Source organism: Lagopus leucura, unplaced genomic scaffold (genome assembly GCF_019238085.1).
Source record: "Lagopus leucura isolate 7727_CA_CO unplaced genomic scaffold, USGS_WTPT01 Super-Scaffold_100009, whole genome shotgun sequence".
Classification (NCBI taxonomy): Eukaryota; Metazoa; Chordata; class Aves; order Galliformes; family Phasianidae; genus Lagopus; species Lagopus leucura.
Window position 1 is genome coordinate 9,038,960 of NW_024962266.1, and position 25,763 is coordinate 9,064,722.

Here is a 25,763-nt window from a genome sequence, read left to right on the forward strand (position 1 = left end):
AAAAGTACAAGAGACTACTGGTCTTAGCAGGAAACAGAGTACAGTTCAGATATATGAGCTGTCTTTCATATTGCATTATTTACATCTCTGCTCCCCTGAAATTATTAGAAGAAAATATTTTAGGACTAGACATTGTAGCAATTAATCATGTAGTGCTGCACATGCCCCCCGATTGAATTAACTATAAGTGACAGTGCAAGCCAGTTAAGAAGAGGTTGCCTTTTGTGACCCTGGAAGCAGTAGCACGTGCAGCAGATGAACTGTGGGAAATCGAGTATTGAACAGCTGATAGAAATGGAAGGAATAAATACATCCTTGATTGAACTAAAATGAGTGATGCTATGTGCTCCTGTTAAATGAGCAACCTTAGGCATAGCTTTATGTACTTCATCGAGGAGTCATGATTAATGTCTTGTCTGTGAATTGATAAATAAACTTGCTTATCAGTAAAATGCTTAATATGAAAATGAGGTTATGCTTTTGAGATAGATTGGTGACTGTGCTTTAATGTCTTTATATAAACGTGCATCTCATGTCACCCCTTTTGTCTTTCTTAACAAAATTCACCTATAAAATGTCATTGTTACTAACATAATTTCCACCAGCTTAACATTGAATATAATTAAGGAGGGCTACCTAAGGAATTACTGGGGGTCTCTTTTGCATATGCAGTTCTTTTAAAACATGCAATCTCTTCCAGGATGGCTCGGCTAGAGGTCCTGTTAATCAGGCCACTGTTAGAATTGATCTTGCTTGAGTTGATCTCAGTTGTCAACACTATCAGCAACCAATCATCTTAAAAAGGCTGAAAGGTAAAACAGCAGCACAAAAGACTGCTGATACTATTACATTCTCTGGGGTAAAAATTGCCAGTTTTTCATTCCAATTTCACCCTTCTTTCCTGTATGAAGGTCTTGGTTCATAATTGCTGTTCTTATATATGATATATATATAATATATATATATATATTTATATATATGATTATCTTAGCATCTTTGTGAATAAACTGAAATTCAAATCATGCAAGACTGATTTCCTAATATTTGAAAATTTATTACTACTGTTTCTTTGATTGTACTCCCCTTTTTATCTTATCCAAACTGTAGTTTTCTATATTTTCTTGAAAATTATTTGATCTGGAAAAATGCCATTCTTCTGGTGTAACCACTGACTACGTTTACCTGTTTACCTTTTAAGTTTTTCTGAAGATGTACATTACTGCTTTTGTTATTCTTTGTACCCTTTCAATATCTTTCCTAACTTGTCTTTCAAATCAATTTAAAATATGGTCTGAATTTGCAAACTTAATTCAAGTCAAGTGATATTTTGTTTCTCTCTATTGTTCCATTTATTGGATAGCCCATATCTATATTCTCCTGGTTATCTTACCAATTCTTTCTTGTACAAGTTTTTACAAGTGTATTGGAAATAGCTGTGAGACTGGATGAGGGAGAGTCAAATTTACTCATCTGCCAAAGGGAAGACTGAAATGCTTGCCAAAATCTGAGTTGTGATGAGCTTCCTTCCTGGTCAATGTACTGAGAACAGCTCCAAAAAAGACCAGCAGGATTCAGGTTTGAGGCAAAATGGGAGAGATTAGGTGGCTCAAGATGACGGCTGGGTGGATTTGGAATGAGGGCTGGGTGGCAGGGGAAGAGAAGTTAGTGCTGAGCAGAATGCATCCATCCACAAAGCTCTGTTGACATAGAGCAGCGTAACATCTCTTTCCTCCTTTGTGTTACCTGAAGATAAGTAGAGTTGAGTGCTTGGAGATGCTTGTTGAAAGTGTTTCAGTTAAGTTATCCAAAAGTTAGCCATGTCTATGTGCACCAACCCCAATAAAGTAGAGATGTCCAGATCTGTGTGTAGGCATGCTGTGATAATGTATGTTACCAGAAATATCTTTTCCAAAAGGATGATAAGTAATTTTCTCCTACAGTGCAACTCCTACCTCTCCTCCTCTGTGCTTCTTACAATGACATTTATGTAGATGGTGCTTTTCAGTTTAAAGTAACACACTGCAAGTCTGCTGGTGACTAGGCATAGCGTAATAGCTTGTCGTATTATCATAGTCTCTTGGACAAAGTAATGGTTTGCCATTAAAAAAGGAAGTTGGAATATATTAAAGGAAATCACATGGTTCAGCACTTTTTTTTCTATTTCGTTAATGGTTTTCTAGTCTTGCATTGAACTGATGGTATAATGCTAGTAACTGGTATCAGTACGACTAAGTCTGCATGGAAATCAGTGATAAAATGTGAAAACAAAGGTTGACATTGAGAACAGACAAGGTGAAAACGAATTCTGTGGTGCACAGCTCAGTGGGATGCCTTTCTTTGAGAAGTGTTGGATTGCTGCCCTCTGTACATGGGAGAGGGAGAGAAGTGGTTTTTTTTTTTTTTTTTTTCAATTTCACTTGATATTCATCAAAATACAGGATCTACAGAACAAGGAATTTGGTTTTCTTGACAAATCTGGCATTAAAATGTCTTCAGGACTTTGTCTTGTACTGCCAGCAATACTGTAAGTCAGATAGTAACAGATGAGGGTCACAACTTGAGTTTGTCTAAACCAGTATTTCATTAAAATAGCAGGCCCATGTGCAGGGCAGACTGATTTGAAGTCTTCTGTTTACAGAATAACTGGCACTCCCAGGTAGGCTATTTGTTTAGCACATCAGAGGTTTTCAGAGAATTTTATCTTTTAGCATACTCAAGCAATACTTAATGTTCAGGCATCTATAATGTGCAAGTATTGTAAGAATTTTCTTTAGCATAATTGTTCACTGATTTATATTTATTGTATGTTTTGGATGATCGAATAGACTACAAGACAGTCATGTGTACTGCCTGTTAGCTGTGACTAAGAAATGTGCTGTGATGTTTCCTCTTGAATGAGAATTATATATCACTTTCTAATGGTGTCCATATCATGCTGTACTATTGTAGTACTGACTTCCAGGTTTTGACCTCCCTGTGCAGATGTTCAGTTTTCTAGCTTTAATAAAGTTTTCCTTTGGGTACTCAGGTAATAAAAGTTGGAGTTTTTGCCTTTTATTCTAATGTATGGTAATTCAAGCTATTGTCTTTTCTGCAAAATGTTCAATAATGTATCTCATGAGTAAATCAGACAAACTTCCAGGATCACCTCTTTCCATGTAGGGGTTATAGAATATGAATGTTTGTAAAAAGAGAGCTGATGCCAGTTTACAACTTGAGTGAGGAAGTTCTCCTCTCTTTTTCCCACTTTAAAAATGTGATTTAATAGCTGAGGTGAGGCATCAGTTTGTGCTGCTGAAGCATGGGATCATTCATTTTGCTGAAGCCAAGACTTCAGCATCGCATGAAGCACTTCTATGGTTTCTGGATATGTGCTCTGACATCTCTTGTGCTGGTAGCAGAGGTTTCCAGTAACACTACTGATAAGTACTGCTGTTCTTGGAAGTGCAGCCGACGCATACTTTCATTCCAATAATAGATATCTTAAGTTATTGAAAAATATTTTTTTGCAAATGAAGGTGTAGGGTTTACCATTTTTCATAGTTTCTGTATTTTGTTCTTCTGTTCAGCTGTTTTCACTCAGCTTGCCTGGGCTGGGAAGAAGAGGAGTGATATTTTGGAGCGGAAGTAGTTGTTTGCTACAATGTGAATGTGTCATTACTGCAACTAACTTTATCATTTTGAGAGGTACTAATTATGCAGCGCCTCCTAGAATAACTTCATGAGCCAAAAAGGCATAAGAAATAGGGATGTGATAGTAAGCTTTACTGTTTTAATAGATATATGAACCACCAATTATTCCATTTGCTGAGGGAGGTGGAGGAGAGACTTCTCTCATTCTTTTTCACGCCTTAAAAAGTATCACATTACAAACAAATAATTGTGAAGTATGAGACCAGAAATCTTGGTTACCAATTAACTGAGGAATACCGTATGGTTTGTAGTGGACTTATGTCCTTTTTCTTTGGAGAAAAAAGCATTCTAGAGTTTTGTGTGGGAGTCAAACTAATTATCCTTTTTGGTTTTCAAAAGCCTTACCAGGAAGAAAATAAACTTCCTGAGGAAAGTATTCTGCTTACTTTTTCATGCCTTTGCTAAATTAACTTCTAAGAAGAAAAGCTTTAGTTACTTCTTCATTGAACTACCTATTTTTGTGACAAGCAGAGAGACATTCAATCACCTTACTAATACACAGTTTAAATTCCACATCATTTCCCAAGTGGAGAGATTATTGACAACAGAAGCATATGTCCATAGGATGTTTAAGGCTATCCAATATCAATCTTCAGAAAGCTTGTGAGTTTCAAGTCTGGAATGACCTAACAGGCGGAAAGGCTTTTGGATACATTTATCTAAACAACCCTGTACACCTTTCCCACATATGCTTTAACTTCAACTGCGCACCATTTCCTTGCTCAGCAGCCATTGTTACAGCTGGCCTGTCACAACCCCTTAATCGCTGGATGAAAAAATGTTGTTCAGCTGTCTAATTTAGTAATGCTATTAGTCAGCAACTTGTCACCTGCTAGTCTTTACTACAGTAACAGCCATGGGGAAGCAGGTTTGTGATCAGTGTAATTTTGTGTCTGTTCTAATTTCTTTAATGCTGCTGATAGAATTCATTCAAGTAGGAGATGGGAAATTTCTTTTAACCTTAGCTGTTGTTTTAAAAGAAGATCTTCAACAAGGGCAGTTTCTCTCATGTTTTACTATTCTGTGCTATGGACCACAAATGTGGTATTTCTACAATCCTTTGAGGGAGAGGACAAAAATAATTGCTCTTCTTAATGTAATTACCATTACAGTAATGGGTATGATGACCTTATTTCTCTGCCCTTATGTTTCATAAAGAAACACTGAGGAAATTATGGTGAACCTGTTCATATGAAATTCAGGAAGATTACATGTTATGTTTTTGTATAAAAATCAAAGCTAGTATTTTCTCTTCTTGAGGACAGCATGCTGGAATGATGTAATATTTTGATTTAATCAGTATTCTCCTTCAATAAGGAAAGATATGCTGAGAAATATTCTTATGTTCCTGACCTAAAGGAAGGTTTTTGTACATGAGCTACATGAAAATTGCTGCAATAGTTCTTAGCTTCTCAAGCAGCAGCTTTATACAGATACAGTGGTATGACATGAAGAAGTGAAGTTCTCCCAAGCTTTTGAATGCTTACATTTCAAAGGCAGTTAGCACAACATTGACTTCTTTCTTTTGTCTAAGGTGCTTAAAGATGCACATACATATCTTCAATAAACAGCAAAAATACACATTTAAACCAATAAGGATGGTCACCTCAAAAATGAAGGTGAGTGTTTTTCAAAAGAATAAAACATTTGAAAGTCCTTCATAACCGGAAGTTCTCCCTAAAAGCCTTCACTGAGTAACTGAAGTTTTTTTTTTTTTTTCCACTATTGTATTTTGGCAAGAGTTGTGTACATGAGTTTCAGCTGGGAGGCGTGTTTCCTGAGGAATCTGAGTAGAATGTAGAAGCTAAAATCTTACCTTGCAAGACTACAGTCCCAGAACTGTGCAGGTGAAGCCATATTGCCATAATGTTAGGAAATGAAACATTTAAAAAATGGCATGTAAAGGTGTAAGTAAGAAAGCAGAATGGAGATGACAAATCCTTTTCAGACAAATGTAGGGGGGACGTGTTACATTGGTCTCCACACACAGATTAGAGCTTGCTTCCCCCTTTTCAAAGAGCATCCTGTTTGTATTCCTACTTCGCATGTCATCTTATAAAACCTTAGGTTTTTTATGATGCGCTGAATTATGCTGCATTGGAGAGTGCATTATGCTTGAATTAAAGAAGTTGCTGATTTATACTATAAAAAAGACAGCAGTATGGCAGCTTGTAGACTTTGTGCCTTGGGTGACTTGCAAGTGTTTGTTTTCTAGCAACAATACTGGATTTTAATTCCATTGATGTCTTTGGCCCTATTGAGTCCTTTTTTTGGATTGAGAAATGAGGGAACCAAAGCTAATTTCCCCTCTCCTTTTGTAGTAAAGTGTTGTATTTTTATCTTATAAATAAATAAATGAAAGCAAACATCACCAACTTAAATAATGACATTGAGAATTCAGATCTATATTCTCTTGCTGAAGGAGAAGAGCTACATAGTCTTTCTGTACATTGTAATTGAACCACTTATTTTTCATGAAGCTGGGACTTTGTACTGAGAAGAAACCAGCTAACTTTGAAATGGTGGAAGGCATTAAGGGGTTACTCAAAGAGCTTGTGGGTTCTCCATCCTTATTGATACCAGTAATGTACCTGGTGAAGCCCCTGAGAAATACAGCTACTTGGAACTGTTATGAAAAGGACATTGGTCTGAACGACAGCCAGTGGTCACTTCCAACTGAAGGTTTTCTATGATTCTAAGTGTCCTTTCAAATATTATTTGAGTTCTGCTACAGCGAACTGCAGATAATGACCCACTGCTTACACTGTCTCAAACTGATTATCATCCTAAACTGCAATGTGTAATCACCTTTTCAATATCTGTTGTATCAGACATAGTAATTGATCAAATCAGTACATCTTACTGTTCATCAGTGTAATTAAAACATGATTATTCTCTTATTTTCAGAAGTACCCTGCGTGCTTGTTTTTAAAACTTCATTTGTCAGAACCCAAGACCACAGGGCAGTAGAAAAAAGATGTTAAGTGCTGAGAATTACATGATGTTTCATCCTATGTGTTACTTTAGGCTGCTGATCTTAATGAATTAGGTATAATATAATGGTGTGACTTACACCAGATGGGCATTTGATATTTGGGCTGTGCTTAAACTTTTGTGAGATAGTGTGGGAGTAGCAAAGTAGTTTAATATTAAGGAAGAAGCAAAACAAAATGCTATGGATCAGAAAGCATGTTGTATCAGTTATCTGAGTAACAAGAACTGTAATTTAAAAAGTTACTATCAACAGTAAACAGCTGGAAAGCGAATTAATTAAAAGCCTGGGTTGCAAGGTTTCAAAACTGAGTTGGAATTCCAAGATGGCCGTGGGTGGTTATCAGTGAAACATGTAGGACCTCACACTGTGCTGTGGCACGATGCTGGGCTAAGTCAAGCATGGTGGAAGACAGGGCTCCACTGACATTTCCATGGAGTAGTATGCTAGCCATACATCTAGGTTGATTCTGGGACCTCAGCCTTTTCTCTGTGTCCCTTACTGGCTTACATACTCGTAGCACACCACCCAAATGTGAACTCTTCACCCCACATTCTGAAGCACCCAACTGCTCCTGCATCCCCGTGCTGAAGTGGTAGTTCTCCAGTGTTCCTAAGGCTATGTTCCTGAAGCAGATGTTCTGAGGTGAACAGGCTTGGGTACTCCCTGTGGACAAATACCTCTGGAGGAGTTTTGCTGAGTTGCCGGAGAAGTTAAATCACTGCCTTCAATGTCATTACTATGCTGGTATGAGTGAGTCAGGAAGAAGGAACTGCTAATTTGTATATGGTGTCCTTGGTTTGGAACCAGAGCCAGTCCTGTTTCCCTTTTTCCCAACTCGTGTATTCTGCAAAGATTGGTGGTGATTGTTATGAAATGAGAAGTCCAGATGGTATTTTATATTGCTACCATTTCATTTTGGTGTAAATGTCTAGAGCGTAAGAACAACAAACAGTGCACACATGCAACAAAATAGAAATTGTTTACATAATTTTTTGTTTCTGGTTGCTCTGGGCAGGATTTGACTGTGATCTGGTAGAATTTTGAATGATCATTTTAAAAAGTGTTAGGGAAATTTAAAGCTAGTGCTGTTTATTCTTCTACACATGTGTAATTTTGTCTGGTTATCAGTCATTCTGCATTACTTTCTCATTTCAATTTAACTGATAAAATTGCAATTTTTTTGTTTGGTTTGTTTGAAAAATGAGTGCTTGATGTGAAGTCACTCAAGTGCTGATTGCTAGAGTATTCTTGATGTCTGCATGCATATTTATTATATAGTACGAAACTATAAAGTGGGACAAAGTAAAAATAGTAAAATAACAGTCATTTGCTGGTTCATGATTCCAGTGCTTATAGTTTAGGTCTTCACTATGAAGAGGTATGGAGGGGTCAAAGGGCAAAGTCCTACCTGGTTATGTAATTTGAAAAGACTTCTGGAATCTGCTAAGGACTTAATTTGATCAAATCATTAAATTCCATGAGAAGCATAATGAAGGAACCTTAAGCAGAAGAACGTGTTACCAAAATGCTTAACTCAGCAAGTTTATATACTTAACGATTCCACTTTTAGAAATATTCCCCATGTCAAATGTGTAAGTCGTTAAATAATGTTTTTGTGCATTCTTGGAACCAATTACTAAATGAAAAAATTTAACCAAATATAGAGGGTTATGATAAATAAGGAGAAAAACCACTACCTGTAGAACCTGTTAGGACGTGTTTAACATGGTACTGTAATGCTGTTCTTGCTAAACAAGCATCTTGCAGGGTGTAAGTGCTTCATGGAAGTGCCGTGAGGTAATGCAACTTGATTGTTGCTTTGCAGGACAAGAATAACTAGAAAATTGGGGTTATGTTAGAATTGTGCTAGGGATGAGTAGTGCATGAGGCCAAAGAAGAATTAAGTCCAAAAGTTGTCAAATGGCAGAACTGAATAATTGTGACTATTCTGTTTTGTTGACCAAAACGTATTCACCTTGCGTTTCACTCATTAAGCTTAGTGGATTGATTTGAGACTTGTGTTATTTAAGTGAAGGTCTTTTGTGGAAAGGTGCCTGGGAATTCAAGATACCACAAACTTTGTTCATTGAGTGCTGAAGAAAACAGAATTCAGAGCTGTGGGTTAATGTGGTGCTTGAGGACATCACCACTGTGTGTTTAACATGACTGTTTGCTGCTGCTGTTGTCCTGTATGTTTAATCCCATATTTCCTCGCTATTCCTGTCCCTTACTGTGTCTGCCAGCCACCTGGTATTATTGTCTTTTCTCATTAAGTATGTGTCCTGTAGTGTTCATTCTGCATGGTCTGTTTATTGGAGCAGTTAGAAATTCAGTGATGTTTTCCGTGGGGATGATCTCTCTTAGCTGTTGTTTTCTTCCTTGGTTTGTTTCTTTCCAATTATCTTGGCTTTCTCTTAATTAGCAAGGAATCTTTGGTAATAATCATAACAGGAGGCATAACACTAATTTTAGAACTGACGTGCTAGCAGAACAGTAATGAGAATTGCAGTTTCTTGGGAAATGTTATTTAGAGTTAGCATTACCAGATAACTGCTTTTAGGAATACAGAAAACGGTGAATGTGTTTGTAATCTTAGTATGTGGTGAAACATGACCTGAAGTTGTTACATCCAAGTCTGTGGAATTTACTGTGTTCATTACTGTTGACTGCTGAAGTAGCTGTCACCAGTGGTGTGGGTGCTGCATGTGAATGCTGTGAAGCAAAATTTGTTCTATGCTGTATTTTGATAAGTACCTGCAAACAAAACCTGTTTTCGGTAAGTAGACACCATTGGCTACAGGTGTAGAAATCAGTAAAAAAACAAAGTGGCACAAACATTCTCCCAGCTGATTTTAGAGATCTGATCTCTTCCATTCTTTGTTCAAGTGCCAAATCCAGTGTGGGTAAAATCTTTAGGGAATCTAGCTAGAAATGTATGTTTATTTTACAAGTGCGAAGTACAGCTTAAGGGCTTCTTTTCCTAAATGTGACCAAATCCCTTCACAAAATTTTTCTCAGATTATTCAGACACAGCCGACTTCCATGAGAATAGAAATACGTATTCCTGTTTACAGAAACGATACCCTGTCCAAATCAAGTCTCTCAAAGCATAGTGACTAGGGGAGTGTTTTTAATAGGAAGAAAAAAAGGAAAGACTTAAGATTTTTGATTGGCACATTTAGTTTTGCTTTACAAGCATGAAGTTAACAATTATATTTTCTACCTTCTTCTTGTTCTTTTTTCTCCCTTTTTTCTAGTACCATTCTGGGAAATTGTTTTAGCTATGATTTTCCTAAGGAATCAGGTCAAAAGAAACCTCCTTGCTTGCATCTTTTAGTGGAACATATAACTATGCTTAGTAGTATGTAATAATATCAGATATAATATGCAGTATTTGTCCATAAGCATACATGTATGTACAATATATATATATATATATATATACACACACACACCTTATGCATAGTACATTTTTTATGAAGTTGTTGATAGTTGCTGATTGGAGGTGAAGTGAACCAAATAATCAAAGAGGAGACAGAAAAAAGCATTAGCAGTGATGCTTCAGGATAATTCAGTAAGCTGCTTACTGAAGTAATCACTAGTGGAAAAGAAAGCTGTGGAACCTACATTAAAGAAGCAAAAAGTAACCAGTAATTATATGGGATGATTGAGTTAAGACTCTTGTGTTCTGTGCAGGGTGTAGCTGAGAAAAAACAAAACTGTGTTTGCCTTGAAAAAGAAAAAAAAAATCCACTTCAAAATGGAGCATTTTTTTAAGGCATAATATTGTGCCATTTAAGATCTCACTACTTTGCATCATTGTAGTGAAATGATCAAAGGAGGAGAAGGCTTCTCTTGGGAACTTAATTACTATTCAAACTTTTTTTTCCAGGACTTCAATAGTTATGCTGATAAACCTTGTATTTTAAACAATGGGGTACTGTTTTTGTAGCACAGTTTTTAGTTTAGTACTTTTTGTTTAGCATAACGAACTACAAGACAAAAAAGAATGTAGCTTGCTTGACTTTTTCTCAGATAAGGGGGGAGAAGAAACAGTGGAACTGTGTGTGGAATTAATTTTTTGTACAATTATTTTAGGTTTAAGTTACATGTTATATGATTGCTTTCAGTTCCCTGGGGAAAAAAAATCTATAACTGGTAATTTCAATCAGGATTGACCTGTAAATAAAATTAGCAAAAATAGCAAATTTGTGAGTTGTTTCTTGGGATCATAGTTTCAAGTTGACCAATTTTTTTTTTTCCAATATTATTTTAATATTCCCCTTTGAATGTCTTCTATGAGTTATAAGGAAAATAATTGATGAGACTTCTGAGACTTTGCAGATAACTTTACGTGGTAGCTTATTTCAGAGAGATCCCATTAGTGTGCAGGTTGATTCAACCTTGTTTTGATAGTAACAGACTATTGGCAAGGGTCATCTTTTCATTGCTGCATTTGTTTGCATAAGTAGTTTGCAGTTTTTAAATAATTTGCTGGAAACACTGAAAATACGCGATTTGGCTAGCTAACTGTAATTAATTTTATTTACTTAATGCATTTGTAATGTATTGAGAATCTTGGTAGGCAGAAGCCAAGTGAATACAGAATGATAGCAGTAGTTTTTGAACTTAGCTCCATTGCTTTTCTTTCCAAGCAGGCACTTAACAAAATGCTGAAATGTGTTAATGTGTGAGTGTAAGACGTGGATTTCATTTCTAAGCTGTGACTTTTAGAACTAAGTAGTAGATCTTCTATGAACTCTGTAGTGGAGTGAAGGGCGCTACTTTTTTTTGTAGATATGAGTTGTACAGCGCAGTGTTGTAAGTTTACTTGATTCAAATCATGTGTTCTCAGCAATTTTCTGTTATTATAGGTACTGTAGGTACTGGCTTTTACTAATATGTGAATAATCTGTTTACTGGTTTGTTTCTACATGCATCAATACTTTCCATAATGAGGGTTAAGTTTGCTGCAGTACTGAGTTGTTTGTTGTGATTTTTCAGATGCTTCTTCATCACCTAATTCTGAAGTCTGTGAAGCAGGCTGCTCAGTTAACTTCAGTATCTTGATAACATGCCACAGAAAAGGCTACGTAGTCTGCTCTGTATCTTTTGGACTTAAAGTATGTTTAGGAACAAGTCTTTGACCTTCCCACAGCTTTGGAGTATGTCAAAGAGCACGTTTATACTGTTATGTTCAAGTTCTTATCTGTGGAGCTAGCTTGGGCTCAGAACCAGTCAGTGGTCTTCTTTTCAAGTGAGAAAGTGTGAGCATACATCCAAACGAAAGGCTCTCAGCACCTTGGGTGTAGGTCTTTAAAGCCCTCTGTTCCACACTGATGTGAATTGCGTATTGTCCTTAGCGGAGAAGCTGTAATGTGTTGAGGAACGGGCCAGGGTGTCCTTGCCATTTGTTACCACAGGTACTGGAGGCTGAGAAGCAAGTCCTTGTCAGCTTCTAAATCTGCAGTGAAGCAAGTAGTATGGCTGTGTTTGTGAACTGACTTACCTTCCTCTTCCTTCCTGGACAAATGTGAAGACTGTTCAGCTGAGAAACTGGCTTTGTCTTTGGGGAATCTGATCTGTGCGTCTCCTGAGGTGGCTGCTAAAGTTACTGGGGAAGGTGGCTGAGGAGAGAGGTTGTGTGGGCTGGCATTAGCTTTTTGTAGGAAGAGACAGGCACTAATGCTTTGTGATGCTTGAACATGGGATGAGACTTCGGTATGGATCTCTACCTTGTACCATGTGTGCCTGTGAAGACCTGAGACCTATTTGCTCACGTGTTTTTGGTTTGCAAAGCAGCCGTGGGCAGCTGACGCTGAAAGAGAGATAATGAAAAAAAAATACTTTGTTGGATGGTTGGTTGTTCCATTAATAGATAATGCACACCCACTAATAGATACATGTATAAGACATCTGGATATGTCCAAACCACAGCTCCAGGAGCACCTTGGAGGGTGTGTCAGTGCTGGGCAGAGCCCTGCAGTCACTCAGCCATGCAGGCACTGGGCAGGAGGAGCGCAGTGTGAGTGCGGGCAGCACTCACACTGTGGCAGGCAGGGAGGCTCCTGGGTGTAAGGTGAAAGAGCACTGGCTGTTGCCAGGAAGGTTTGCTATCAGGCACAGTTTCATGAAAATATGTAGTTAGTATCTAAGGAATAATCTGCCTTTTTGTTTGTCAAACGAGACAGCTTAGCTGCATAAAAAAATGGTATTATTGCTGTCTGATTCTAAGGGCAGCACTGTAACATTCTTAAGTAATACATACAATAAGGGCAGCAAGAAACCTGAATCTGTTCATCTTTTTCCCGCTGGGAATTCTGAAATAAATGATGTGTCCACAGCCTCAACTGCAGTGATGAGAACATATTGCTGCCTGACTCATGGTGTTTGCTGCTGCTGCCATGGCTGTAGAAGCTGTCCTGTGAAATGTTTATGTGCATACTTTTTAATAGAATACAACAGAGCTGGTTGGTGTTAACAAGTGTTTGGGGTCTTTGTTTTCAATGAGAGATGTGTTTAAAAGCAGCATGTTCAGAAATGCTGTCTTGGGAAATCATTTTGGTTTAGGGGAAATACTTAGAAAGCGTGTTGTGAAGCAGATGCAAATCTCTTAAGTGCTGCCTGCACAAACTGGCATCATTTTCTTATTTGGTCATGAGAATGTAGTGAAAATCCTGATTGCTTATTTACTTACATTTTTTTTAGAAACTATGAAATAGACATGGACTTTCAATATGTGAAACATCTGTGTTAACAGACGTTGTGTTTTATTTATCAGTATGTGCCTATTTTAAACATAGTGGTGTGTGTTTGGTGTGTGTTTAGCTACATCTGTGTTAGAGAATGAGTTTGGTAGAAGAAAAATAATTGTTTTCTGTCATATTGCTTTTTAGTTACGTTAATGTAATTGTGTCTTCTTCCTGGAATTATGACTTGAAAAACAGGTGAAGTTGCACTTATGCAGCAATATAATGATGATTGATTGAAGGTAGCTTTCCAGCCAGTGTCAGTTTTTATTTCCAGTAAAATAACATTGATGAGGCCAGGGGGATTATTTTCACTAAGGAGATTTCAGAAGACTTCTTAGGCTTTGTTAAAACATCAAGTTGATGTAATGTTTGTATCATGAAAGTTGTTTCTTTTTCTTTCCATTTGCGCTTCTTTACTTTTGATGTTTGTTTTATTGCACAAGTTACTTTAATTCATGGTGAGCCTTTTGTTTTTCGCTTTGTCTTGTTTTCTCAAATCTGTTGTGCATGTTTGTGTTGTTTGGTTTTGATTCAAAAACTGAAAACCAGGCAGAAAACTTACAGCATTTACAGTTTTGGCCCCCCATGCATCTGGCTGTGTTTGCAAACAGTACGTAAGAAAGTGGTATTTCAGTGTGCATAATAATTAGGCATTACTATTTCTCTTTGTAGAGTGCTCATTTGGCTATGATTGATACTCTTATGATGGCTTATACTGTCGAGATGGTCAGCGTTGAGAAAGTGATTGCATGCACTCAGCAGTATTCATCCTTTTTCCAAGCTACAGATCTACCTTATGACATAGAAGATGCCGTCATGTTCTGGATAAATAAGGTATGAACAATGGAGAAGCAAACCATGATTTTATTTGTAGTCTGTAAGATTGTATTAGAGATGAATGGATATGTATATACATAGGTGTATCTGATAGGGACTGTTTTTCATCTGCTGTTTGTGGATAACAAAAAAAGAAGTTTGCAGAAATCAGTTCAACTAGTTATGTGATCTAGATAAATGAGAAGTCTAAATTAAATAGAATAATATAACCTGCATGTGGCACGTTAACAGTTGCTGTCATGTTGAGATAGCATGTTGGCTGGTTGAGTGTCTCTGGTTGGCTATGTTAAAAGAGCTAATTTCTTATTTGTCATGATTTAAAAGCAAAGTGTTCTGTTTATGTTTGAGCACATATTGCTTGAGATTGTTTAGCTTTACCACATAATCAAATCAAATGACAGCAATACACTCTTAATCAAATGCAATTAAGCATAATAAAGGGCAGAGTTGTTAATAAAGCATAAAGCTAAACGTGTGACCTAGACTGCAGCTGGAATGTTGACGTTTGCAGGTTACACTTCACAGCTATGGAATCAGAAATATCTGTTAAATCTTTTCAGCAAACTTAGCGTAGTGATTTACAGACCTTAAGAAAACTTGCAATTTCCACAACTTGTTTCTCGGACCACGGAATAAGCTTTTTTGTCTGTAGGTAAATGAACATTTGAAAGACATAATGGAACAGGAACAAAAACTTAAAGAGCATCACAGTGCAGAATCTGCAGGAGGTCAGAAGGTATGTGCTGGAGTTAAAATAATTTAATCTAGGACAAGCATTCATTGTAAATAACAGTTACTTATAGATATGGTATGTATTAGTAAATACGCATTTGCAAACACTGAACTTTTTAACTGTTTGTTACATAATGCAAGGTTTTAGAGTCACAGAATATAGTGAATTGGAAGGGACACACAAGGATCACAGAATCCAGACCCTATTTCTTTTTTAAGTGAGTTTCATGATTTCCATGAAGTTATTCCTTTCAAACGTAACAATAGGAAAGTTGCACTTTTTATTCCCGGTTGTCCTTAATGACAATTCAGTTTTTGACAGCAAGAAAACATGTGTTGCAGTGGTTGTAAGAAATTGATTAATAAATACTTCCTAGATAATTTCAAAATGCAGTTGAGTCAACTGTGAAAAAGGAAAGCACATTTTATGCATGTTTTTTTCAGTGTTCACCCTTGTGAATTACATGCATCTCAAAAGAGATAAATCTGCATGTGGCATCATGGGAAGAATTGCTTTATGATCCAAGATGTTTATTCCAACTTTTTTAATGTGAACAATAAAAGTTGTTTAATACGTTTTCCTAAAAGGGTTGTAGGTATTTTGTTTTGTTTGTTTTGTTTGTTTGTGGAGTTCAGTTAATAAAATAGCATTATGCCCATTTAAAATGTGGAAAGATTGCATTCAGTTCCAGAGTAAATAAGTTTGCATGTTTAATATGCTTCTGGATAATTCTATCAGTCAGTCACTTTTGAAAGATGTGAATAGTTTTTGAAATCTTAATAGTTTTTGCATTAGAATCTTAATATGGTTAATAGCAGTGATGGGAGGAAAAAAAAAAGCCCACATATATAAGAGCAGTTACATACAATTCTCGTTATTTGTAAACAAAAAAAGATCAGTAATGTTTATTCTCACTTAGATTATAATTTGAATAATTTAGAATATAATTTGTGTTTTGTTAGGAATGTCAAGATAAAATTTGTATTTATGTCCTTGTTCTTGAATTAACTGTTAAAATAGACTGCCTGGTCCATAACCATATCACATAAATAAAACCAGTGGACTGAAAAAATTGCCTAACGTTAGTGTGAGCATTTGTGATGGTTTTGTTGTATGAATATCAATCTGTAACACAGAACCTATTCTGTTGACCACATTACAAATGCACTTGTAAAGCAGCAATTATTGACAAATAATGGAAGAAATTATAATTCTTTCTATACATACACTACAGTTTTAGGTAGTATTGTTCCAGGTGCATATTAGGTTATTTGCCTTGGTGTGAGACTCAGCAGCATAAATTACAGGTATTACAGGTACATAAATTGTCAGGTATTCCATGCTATGAGTATATACTGGCATACCTTTATCTATTACCTGGAAAACTTAATGTGGGTACAATGTCAGGCTCCAGTTGACCCCTGGATGTCTCTTCTGCTAGCAGGAGTTCATTGCAGATTATATTGCAGGTTGGTTTGTTGTTTTTTTACAAATGCCATTTGTACAGAAAGATTCAAGACTGCAATGACAAGTGGAATCTGATTTTAGAAAGTAAGTCTAGAATCTGAAAAACAGAGTCACTTGTAGTTGGATTTAAGGAATTTAAATCTCTTTTTTTGTATGCAGGAAGATGGTAAATTCAGATGGTAACTCAGATTGTTATTTTAGGTTTTCTTTGAGAAATGCTGGTCTGTTCAACTGATGATTAACTGGTTTTTTTTAATGTAACAGTATTTACCAAATGAGATCTAGAAAACATAATAAACATATGCCTAAAACTGGTATTTCCTAACTGCAAATTATACTGAATGCAAACTTTCCACAGAAAACTATGAAGAAAATCTATTATAAATCAGTTGTTCATATTTTCTGTTAAACCATGAAGAGACTCTTGTCAAGCATCTGCTAGCATTTATCTTCAGACTTCACGTCTGATTATTTGTCTCCATATTCCGTCCCTCATGCGTTCTTTTTATAGTACGAAATCAGTGATGTGTCCTGTTACGTTATGGCATTGACCCTCCCTCTCACGTATCTCAGCAAAGCTGTGAAAAAGCTGACTGAATTTTTGTAAGAGATTTGGCTGCTAGTGAAATGTGTACAATTTCTTGTCTGAGTACTTAGCAGTGCGATTTTCCCTTACTATTTTATTCTATCTTGTGCCTGGGTTTAGTTACCATCAGTAATCTTTACTAAATTGAAAATGGATGGATGGGTTTGATCACTGCCATTGTATAAACCAAAATAATGTAATTACACACTTTACCAGTTTCCTGGAGAAACTAATTAGTTTCTAGAACTAGATAGTTCTACATGTTTACTGCAGCTTTGCATTTTCAAGCTGAGTCTCTATTTCTTAATTTAGGTTTGTTGTGTTACCCACGTGGTAACAAGTTCTAAAGGTAATGATTCCATTCTAAAAATTTAACTGATTTTGCAATCTTCCTTCTGCTCTGGCCCAGTTCCTTCAGAACTTTTGTTTTAGCATTTCTAAGCTGTGATTGGGTTTTGAACCCAAACCAAGTTTAATTAACAATGTCTTATATGCTGAATTAGAGAGGTGGCCAAACTACCGTGCGAAGAATAGGTCATTCGTGTGATTAGGGTGAGCTCTTCTTAATTTCTGGCCAAGAATCAGCAAAGCTCAATATCGGAGAACTGAAATCAAGTTAATGAGTAATCAAGTTAATTTTTTTCTAATCTCTAGTGTGATAAAATCTTAAATGTATTAGTTATAAGAAAGATATTGAACATTAATGCCTTATCTTGTTGAAAATCTGTTGTGAGCTTTCTTGTACTAAATAGTAAATCTCTGTATTGCTAAAAAAAAAAAAAAGTGAAGTATCATATAAATAAATGATAGAGGTAAGATAGACTTAACTATTTCTGAGTAGTTGCAAATAGTATTAACAGATTATGAGATTGCTTTTGTTTTCCTTCATTTTCTTCTGCTGCTAGCTTCCTGTAGAAGATAAGAGAGGAAGGAGTATGTATCTTTTTAGCTCCAGGTAGTCCCCTGTGGATCTTGATCTGCTGGTGCTTTGTGGTCATCTCGTCTGTTTCTGGTAGAGTCTCTGCATCTTTCAGAATTAGGATTTGAAGTTTTGTAGTAGCTTTGGTTTTCAGGCTTCAGTTGAACAATATGTTGTAAATGTACAGTTGCACTTGTTAAACTAATGACTTTCAGTGAAATCAGAGCTTTCTCTTAAACTGTTATCTTGTTTGTGATTTAGACTGAGTGAACACTTAGCAAAATCAATGCAAGTGCCTTGAGAAAATCAAATTTCCGAGTATTTACCCCAAGACCTGAACTCTTTAAACAATTTAAAATTGGTTTAAACAGTGCAACTTTTTGTGCGAAGGTAAAACACTAACACTATAGTCCCACAATCATTTAAATTTATTCTAAGTCCCCACTGCTAGCAAAAGTTAACCCATCAAGAAGATGGCTTTGGAGCAGGATGAACTTCCTTATCTACTTAATGCACTGCTGCATGAATACTAATGATGGTACAAGGAAGAGAGCAGGAACAAGGGCCTGATGAAGGGCATGATTTCCACTTTTGGTTTTTTTTTTTTTGGCATAGGATGAATTTATGCAGAGTTAAATTTATGTTGGAGTCATTTTTAAAACTTGATTTGTAGGAGATAAAAGAATCTTCTTGTAGGAGTGCAGGTTTTCACCTGAGACTGTTCTTAATTTTCTCTTGAGAGGGGGAAAAAAAAAAATGAAAAAAAAAACCATGAAATCAAGTCAGGATTACCTTGTCAGGTTTTTTTTAGTGACTGATCAATTCTTAGTAATTCTCATAATAATAATTTTGTTCCTATTCATATGAAGTACAAGTTTGAGAGTCACTGAACTGTGTTGTTCCAAGGGATTTCAGCTTTTCTTTATCTGTTCGAGTACAGAAAGATCCACCAACAGTATGTTTCACCTTACGTTTTTAGGTCAAATTTGTATTTTTGATAATGTGTCAGGTTAGAATTGTATATACCAGTTTGGATCATTTCTCTGTGAATAGTCAAACCTCCTTCTACATTTCAGGTCATTGCACATCATGCAGCTGATGCTAATATGATTTGTCATTGCAAAAAAATAAGTGCTTGCACCTCTTGTTGTTCTGAAAACTGCTATATGACTGTTCAAAAATATTCTAAGCATTATAAACCTCTTTGGCTTTGAAGTGACTAATGCAAACTTCACTGCAATTGGTTGTAATGTACTACAGTGTGTTTATACCTTTTTTCCATTGCTTTAGCTTCCCTGCTTCTGCATATACACTGCTGGAGTTCATTTTGATACTTGTGAAATCATAACTTCAAGTCTCAAATGAATTCTTTAGTCAGATTGCATATTCAGAGTACGATTACATGCGTGAAAGCACTTAACAGAACTGCATTGATATGACAGTCTTATCTATTGTTGTGGGAAAATGGTAATGTTGATGTACTAAGACTGAAGATGAGTATTTCTACAGTATTATTTGTGCTAATGAGTTGAAGATACAGTGGCTATAGTGCTCTAATGTTTATCATTAAATTATAATTTACTGTTATACGAAATGAGAATGTTGAAGAAAATTGCTTTGTAAAAATGGTGAAATCTGATAAATTGTTCCTGTTTTTTTTTTTTTTTCTTTGCTTTCTGCTTTTGTTTTTTTTTTTTTTCCCTACTGCTTCCTCTGAAGTCTCCTACCAAATGGTATTGGAAACTGGTTCCTGTAAGTTTGCCCAACTGCTTCACTTTGATCAACTAGCTTATTTTGGGAATGGCTTTGTCCATGTCATGCTGGTCTAATTATTCATTTCATTTGTCTCTGAGATAATTTGTTAAGAGATTACTCTGAAAAGGTGTTCATAATAAAGCTAAATAAACAAAATAACTCTCAAACACCCTGCTTTGCAAGGTACTCTGTGCAAGATTAGTGAAAGATGTAATGCTGGGTGAGATTTACCGTGGCTTTGGTGTAAACTGATAGTACCAGCTGTTAACTTTTTTCAAAATACTTTCTCAAAGAATTCCAGTAAGTATATGCTATTTTATATGGACTCTTAAAAAAAAAACAAAAAAACCACCACAACAACAACAACAAAAAAACAAAGCCTTGCAGAAATAATTTTTGATTGCTGTCTGTATATGGAAACTGAAACTTTCTGATACATTTTAATGTGCAATCATTTCACCATTTGTCTAGAATTCCTTATTTTTTTGACTGATTTAAGATAGTTCTCTGTCCACAGAAAGTAATCAAAAACAATCTATTGATAATGAGACCATAATTTCATTAACAGCAGTAGAAAGTGACTAGTTCTGCATACTATTAAACTTTGTTTTCCCTTTGTTGCCTTTCTGTGGGGTTATCGTTCTCATACAGTAACTTGCCCCTGAAACACACTCTTATTATTAATTCTACAACAGGTTTTGCAATTTGCAACATCTTTCCATGGAGAGACGTGCTGTGTGGCTTGGGAATAAGCTAGTCAGTTGTTTAGGTACATGCAGAACTACGTATTTCTGGTCTGAATTCCAGAGAATTAATCCTTATGGCTTCAATGGGAGGATTATCAAATAACTGATTTAGCAGTTGCTCAGGTCTTGGTTATCGTAACTAGTACAATATTGCTCATAGTTTGCAAGGAGAACTAAATAACAAGGCAGCTGCATGTAGGCAGCACCAGAGACAGCATGTTGTTCCTGGTGGTGGTATTAAAAAAATGAGTAAAAAGGTTCAAGCACACTTTTCAGTAAATTAATCATTATGTAAGTTCTTAATAATTTGTATCCTACCAGCAATTTCTATGTAATGCTCTCAATTACAATTGTGACATTTGTACACACAAAGACTCTGCTCTCCACAGTATAATCCATTAACTTAATTTTGGAATTAAATGGAGAGAACAATGGAGAAAAAAAAGGAGAAGCTTTTTACTGCTTTACAGAAAATGAAGCACATTTTTGTTGATGTTGTTCTATTGATACAAAGAAGTGGCTACTTCACAGTAGTTTCAGAATGTTTTTATTTTGCTTTTGTCTACAGTGTTAATTTAGTAAACTAACTTGATTAAAAATTGAAACCTGTAACCTAAATTCACTTGCCTGTTGTCCATAAACAACTTGCACTAGAGTTATTTACTTTGAGCCTGTTACTTGAGTACAATTATAACTGAAACTCTAGTGCTGCTGATAATACAGTAGGAAAGCAGTGGCTCAAATGTTCTGTTAGTTCAACCACTTGTCTCATCTCTTCGCTTTACATGGTGCAGATGTTCAGTAGTGGGATAGGCCTCAGCATGCCGGCAGCTGGAAAGTTACTCTGAGAAGTGAATTTATAGCACATCACTGAAGATAAAGGCATCCGTGTCTCTTATTAATGATTACCTCAGAATACACAGGGGCACTTCAGAGTAGCTGATGGGCTTTTAGTTTTTAGCTAACCTTGTTCATATGCCAGTGTCTTAACTACACTGAGATTTGTCCAAGAGGAATAAGCTCAGATGCCAATTCAGACTGGTTTCTATAGGACCTCAGAAACAAGATTTGTATTAGCATTTATGTTTTAATGAGCACTACAGCATTTTAATATATGTAGAGGTTTGTTTGTCTCTTGCATTATTGCATCCATATTTACTAGCAAAGATTACTACTGAATAGAAGGATTTCTTCAAATGGAAGTTAGGTAAAAATGCAGTGCAATTACCAGTGTCTTCTGTTTTTCAATATAATTTTTTATCTTTTCTGCTAAATTGAAACACTATGCCTGTTATACCTTAATGAACCTAGCATGGCAGATTATATTTATTTTCCTGAACTGATGTGCTTGGTGTACTCTACAGTGAATTAAGTCCTCTTTCTAGGTTCACTTTAATGATTTGACAGTTTCCAGGCACTGTTCATAAAGCTACTTTTGAGGCATCCTTGGAGTGACAACAGGCTTTCACAGAATTTACTATGGAAGACCATTGCATTATTAATTTAAAATATTTTTCAGCACTCCATTAAAAAGATGACACTTAAAAGGAATATATAAAATATTACAGAACTATTTGGGCCATAATTTTAGAGTCCATATCTGTCCTGTGTCTTCTAACATTATTCCGTAATTGAATCATAATATTTAACTGATTCAGTTTTAGTCATAGGGAAGGTGCAGAGACCTTTTCATGTTGTATTTGAAGCTTAAAGGATTTTTAATCATAGTTTATCATAGTATTGCCTGAGAATGAAAAAAGAAACTTTCAGTGCAGGCAGATTGGCCTGTTTTCTCATGTTTAACATGAGAAGAATTGTTAGTAATTCATTTACTGTTAGTGAGTATTTAGCATAACATGCAAAACATTTGATGCAAATACCAGGCCATTTCAAAGATGAAGACAAACTCTCCATTTTTAATTGGTTACCATTTGTTAATTAACCAATTACTAATATTAATTTATTAGAGTATAAGTTTCCTGGGCTTAATAGAAGCCCTTAATTTTCCTAGAACAGAGATCTTGTATTACTAGATTTGTGCTTCTTGGCCTTTTAGAAGACACTAATGTTCACTATAGATAACTTCCCTGTCATCCTTAACAGAAATCTAGTGACAATAAGCATGGCCTTCAGGGTTAGTCTGTGGTTCTACAGGCTTTTGTTTTTGTTTTTTTTTTCTTTTTCTTTTTTTTCTTTTTTTCTTTTTACCAACAAAGCTAGATGAGACAGTTCCCACCCCACCCAAAAAGCCTTCATCCCTGCCAACTCAATTGCTTTAGAAACAAAGGGGAAAAGAGTTTTTGGTGGAGCAAAAGTTTTATCGTGCAGCCGCATCAGCAACTTTCAGTACAACTCAAAGGTGGAGAGCAGCAGACAGGATCTTGCAGCTTCAGCTTTGATAGAATCTTAGAATGGCTTGGGTTTAAAGGGACCTTAAACATCATCTAATTCCAACATCCTGCCCTGGGCAAGGTTGCCACCCACCAGATGAGGCTGCCCAGTGGCTAACCTAGCCTTGAATGCCTCCAGTGATGGGATATCCCCAGTTTCTCTGGGCAGTTTGTTCCAGTTCCTTGCCACTGAAGAATTTCTGACTGTTGTGGTTTAACTCTCTTTTGGTTTAAAACTATTCCCCTTGTCTTGTAACTATTGGACTATGAAAAATGTTGGCCTCCGTTTTGTTTATAAGGTCCCTTTAAATACCGGTGTCTTCAGTGAGGTCTCCCAGAGCCTTCTCTTCACTGGAATGACATCTTCAAAAGCTTCACCAAATTCCTACAAGGCTGCTTTCAAGCTTAATGTGTGTATTTCTGTGAAATTTACTTAGAAACACTCTTGGCATTATAATTAGTTGTGTGATATGAATGAGAAGGTAATCATTTGGTACTGTTTTAAAAATAAAGCATAGTAAATATTAACGAATTACAATCTTTCATCTCCATTTGTTTTCTCAAGAAATACTGAAAAGAAATTCAGGTCATAGATAACATTTGTTAAGGTAGCTGTCTCCCTTTCCCCCTCATCCTGCCCCACAAAGAAAACCATAAAAATGTATTAATTGCAGGTAAATGTTATCTTAGCATTCTAAACTAATGACCCCCTTGTACACTGAGTTGTTTTTCAAAATATCTCCTTTTTCTAACTGGGCTGCTGCCTGGCCTTAACACTTGACCATGAATGCTTCTTTATGTTTCACACTGCTTACAATGAAACTTACTAGTAATGAAATGTAGTTGATGCAGATTTCCTTGTTTCAGAACTTGCTGTTAAGTAGGTTACGTTATTGAGATTTTGGGAAAGCTTCTTGTGCATTAACTTCATAGTCATTTGCACTGCTGGTAAAATGAAGCTATGATCTTCACAGCAGATCGGGGTCTGTCTTGTGTTTACATGCAGATCCATTCTGGTTGAATAGAAATGGATGCAAGATGTTGAATGAGTTGTATGATATTTAATTTAGCTGCACAGAGATCATTAAAAAAAAATTTGGTAGTTTAGAAAGAAAATGTCAATACTGTCATATAGGCTCCTTTCCTCTTAACTATTACTTCTGGCATTCAAAACAAAGCGTAAAGTGAAAAGTTCTAGGAAATCTGAAACTGAGAACATTGAGTTATTTATTTAATGCTGCATTTTCACCGAGTGTAAAACCTGCAATACAAATCTGTTTATTCATGTGTTCAGAGCCTTTGTGTCTCTTAATCTCTTCATTCCATATTGTAGGCCCGTTACAGGAAGGAACAAACATTGCTCAAGCAGCTGCCCTGCATTCCATTGGTGGAAAACTTGCTGAAAGATGGTACAGATGGTTGTGCTTTAGCAGCCCTGATCCACTTCTACTGTCCGGATATTGTTAAACTTGAGGGTATGTCTAACATGTCTCAGTTGAAATGTCTTTACTTTTTATATATATAAAGAAAGGTGCTGAATAAGATGTGTCAGAGGCGCGGTCTGAGTGTGACAGTGATGGATTCACTATTAATGTTTTATCTATGTATTTTTAAACTTAAATAACAAGATCCACTATGTCCTTCCATAGTATTTACTCTTACAGTGTCACACAGATGCAAGTGTATGGCAACATGTTATTGCAGATATGACTCTGATAACGCCACAAAAATTTGCAACTATTTGGAAAACAGTGACTCTTGAAGCTGCGTAAGTGCTTTCTTGTGTGTCTGATCAGTTACAGATATAAAACAGGGAAGGGTCACTTCTGTCTTTCACAGAAAAGTAGACAAACTGCATAGCTGCTCTGTATGGCAGATGATAGTTGGTTCGTGTTCAGGGCTTTTCTCTGATAGTGAAGTATATATATCGTGGATAAACAAGAGCATGTGGTGTAGAACATACCGGTGCCATGCTGTTCTATACTGGCAATTATCTGATGATGAGCAACTTTATCTTTGTACTGTGGCCTGGTTCAAGTTGTATCTTCCTCTTGGCAACTGAGAGCGTCTTGCAGCTGTAAAATGTCTTGGCAGCTAACACCCATCATTTTCAGCCTGTGTTCTGTCCGTGATACCTTTGATGTCGTGGGAACACTTGTATATATCTTCTTCCTAAGAAATCCAGGAATATGAACAAGGATATAAAGGTACTGGAATATGGAATTCATATGCACAACAGCTTTCTAGGAAGCTTCCAGCCCAGTAGGCTTTGAAGATTAAAGACACTAAGATGCATACATTCATTGTTCTTCTTTGGCTCGTGAATTTTTGAAAATAAGCTTTAAGTTTATATAAGTGTTGCAGCCAAGTATTTACAATTCTGTATGATTGGAGAGAAGTTAGTATTTGGGTTGTGTTTAAACTGAGTAACATGCTGTTTTTAGTATGACTGTAACATAGACTTTCCGAAGGATCTTTTATACTATTTCAGGATGGCATTAACAACAAATTCCTTCAGCATGTGTCTTTTAGCACATTGAAATACAAGACACTTGTCATCTTTCAACTTTCACTTTTACGTTCATTAGGTGTCTTGCCCTAAAGACATAAAAATGTGTGCCATTGTCTCAGAAATAAATTTGAAGATACTCTAAGCAAATAGAAACACTGTAAGAGACTGCTCCAGTCTTCTCTGTCTTTAGATAGTACTACATCTGATATATGTTAAGCTTCACTAAGATTTTGTTCTCTATTGGAAATGAGGAAGGCAGATGAGGAAGATGCATATGCAGAAGTGCTTAAAAATGCACCAATAACAAGGAGAAAAATATGAATCCAGACTACGCAGCTCTAAAATAAATGCTTCCTTGTTAATTTGACTTCAAAATCT

At 36.1% G+C, this 25,763-nt stretch overlaps 1 protein-coding gene across 5 annotated transcripts in view; it reads left to right on the plus strand.

Annotated features, from left to right (window-relative positions):
- Positions 1-25,763, plus strand: part of CAMSAP2 (calmodulin regulated spectrin associated protein family member 2) — a 72,261-nt gene that overhangs the window by 22,664 nt on the left and 23,834 nt on the right. For 2 of the 5 annotated variants that reach the window (XM_042873587.1, XM_042873588.1), the window contains exons 3-6: positions 14,113-14,274; positions 14,930-15,013; positions 19,702-19,734; positions 24,207-24,348. In XM_042873587.1, coding sequence (XP_042729521.1) covers positions 14,113-14,274; positions 14,930-15,013; positions 19,702-19,734; positions 24,207-24,348 — 421 coding nt within the window. The remainder of the gene's footprint in view (positions 1-14,112; positions 14,275-14,929; positions 15,014-19,701; positions 19,735-24,206; positions 24,349-25,763) is intronic. The other 3 variants (XM_042873589.1, XM_042873591.1, XM_042873590.1) reach the window with 2 other exon arrangements.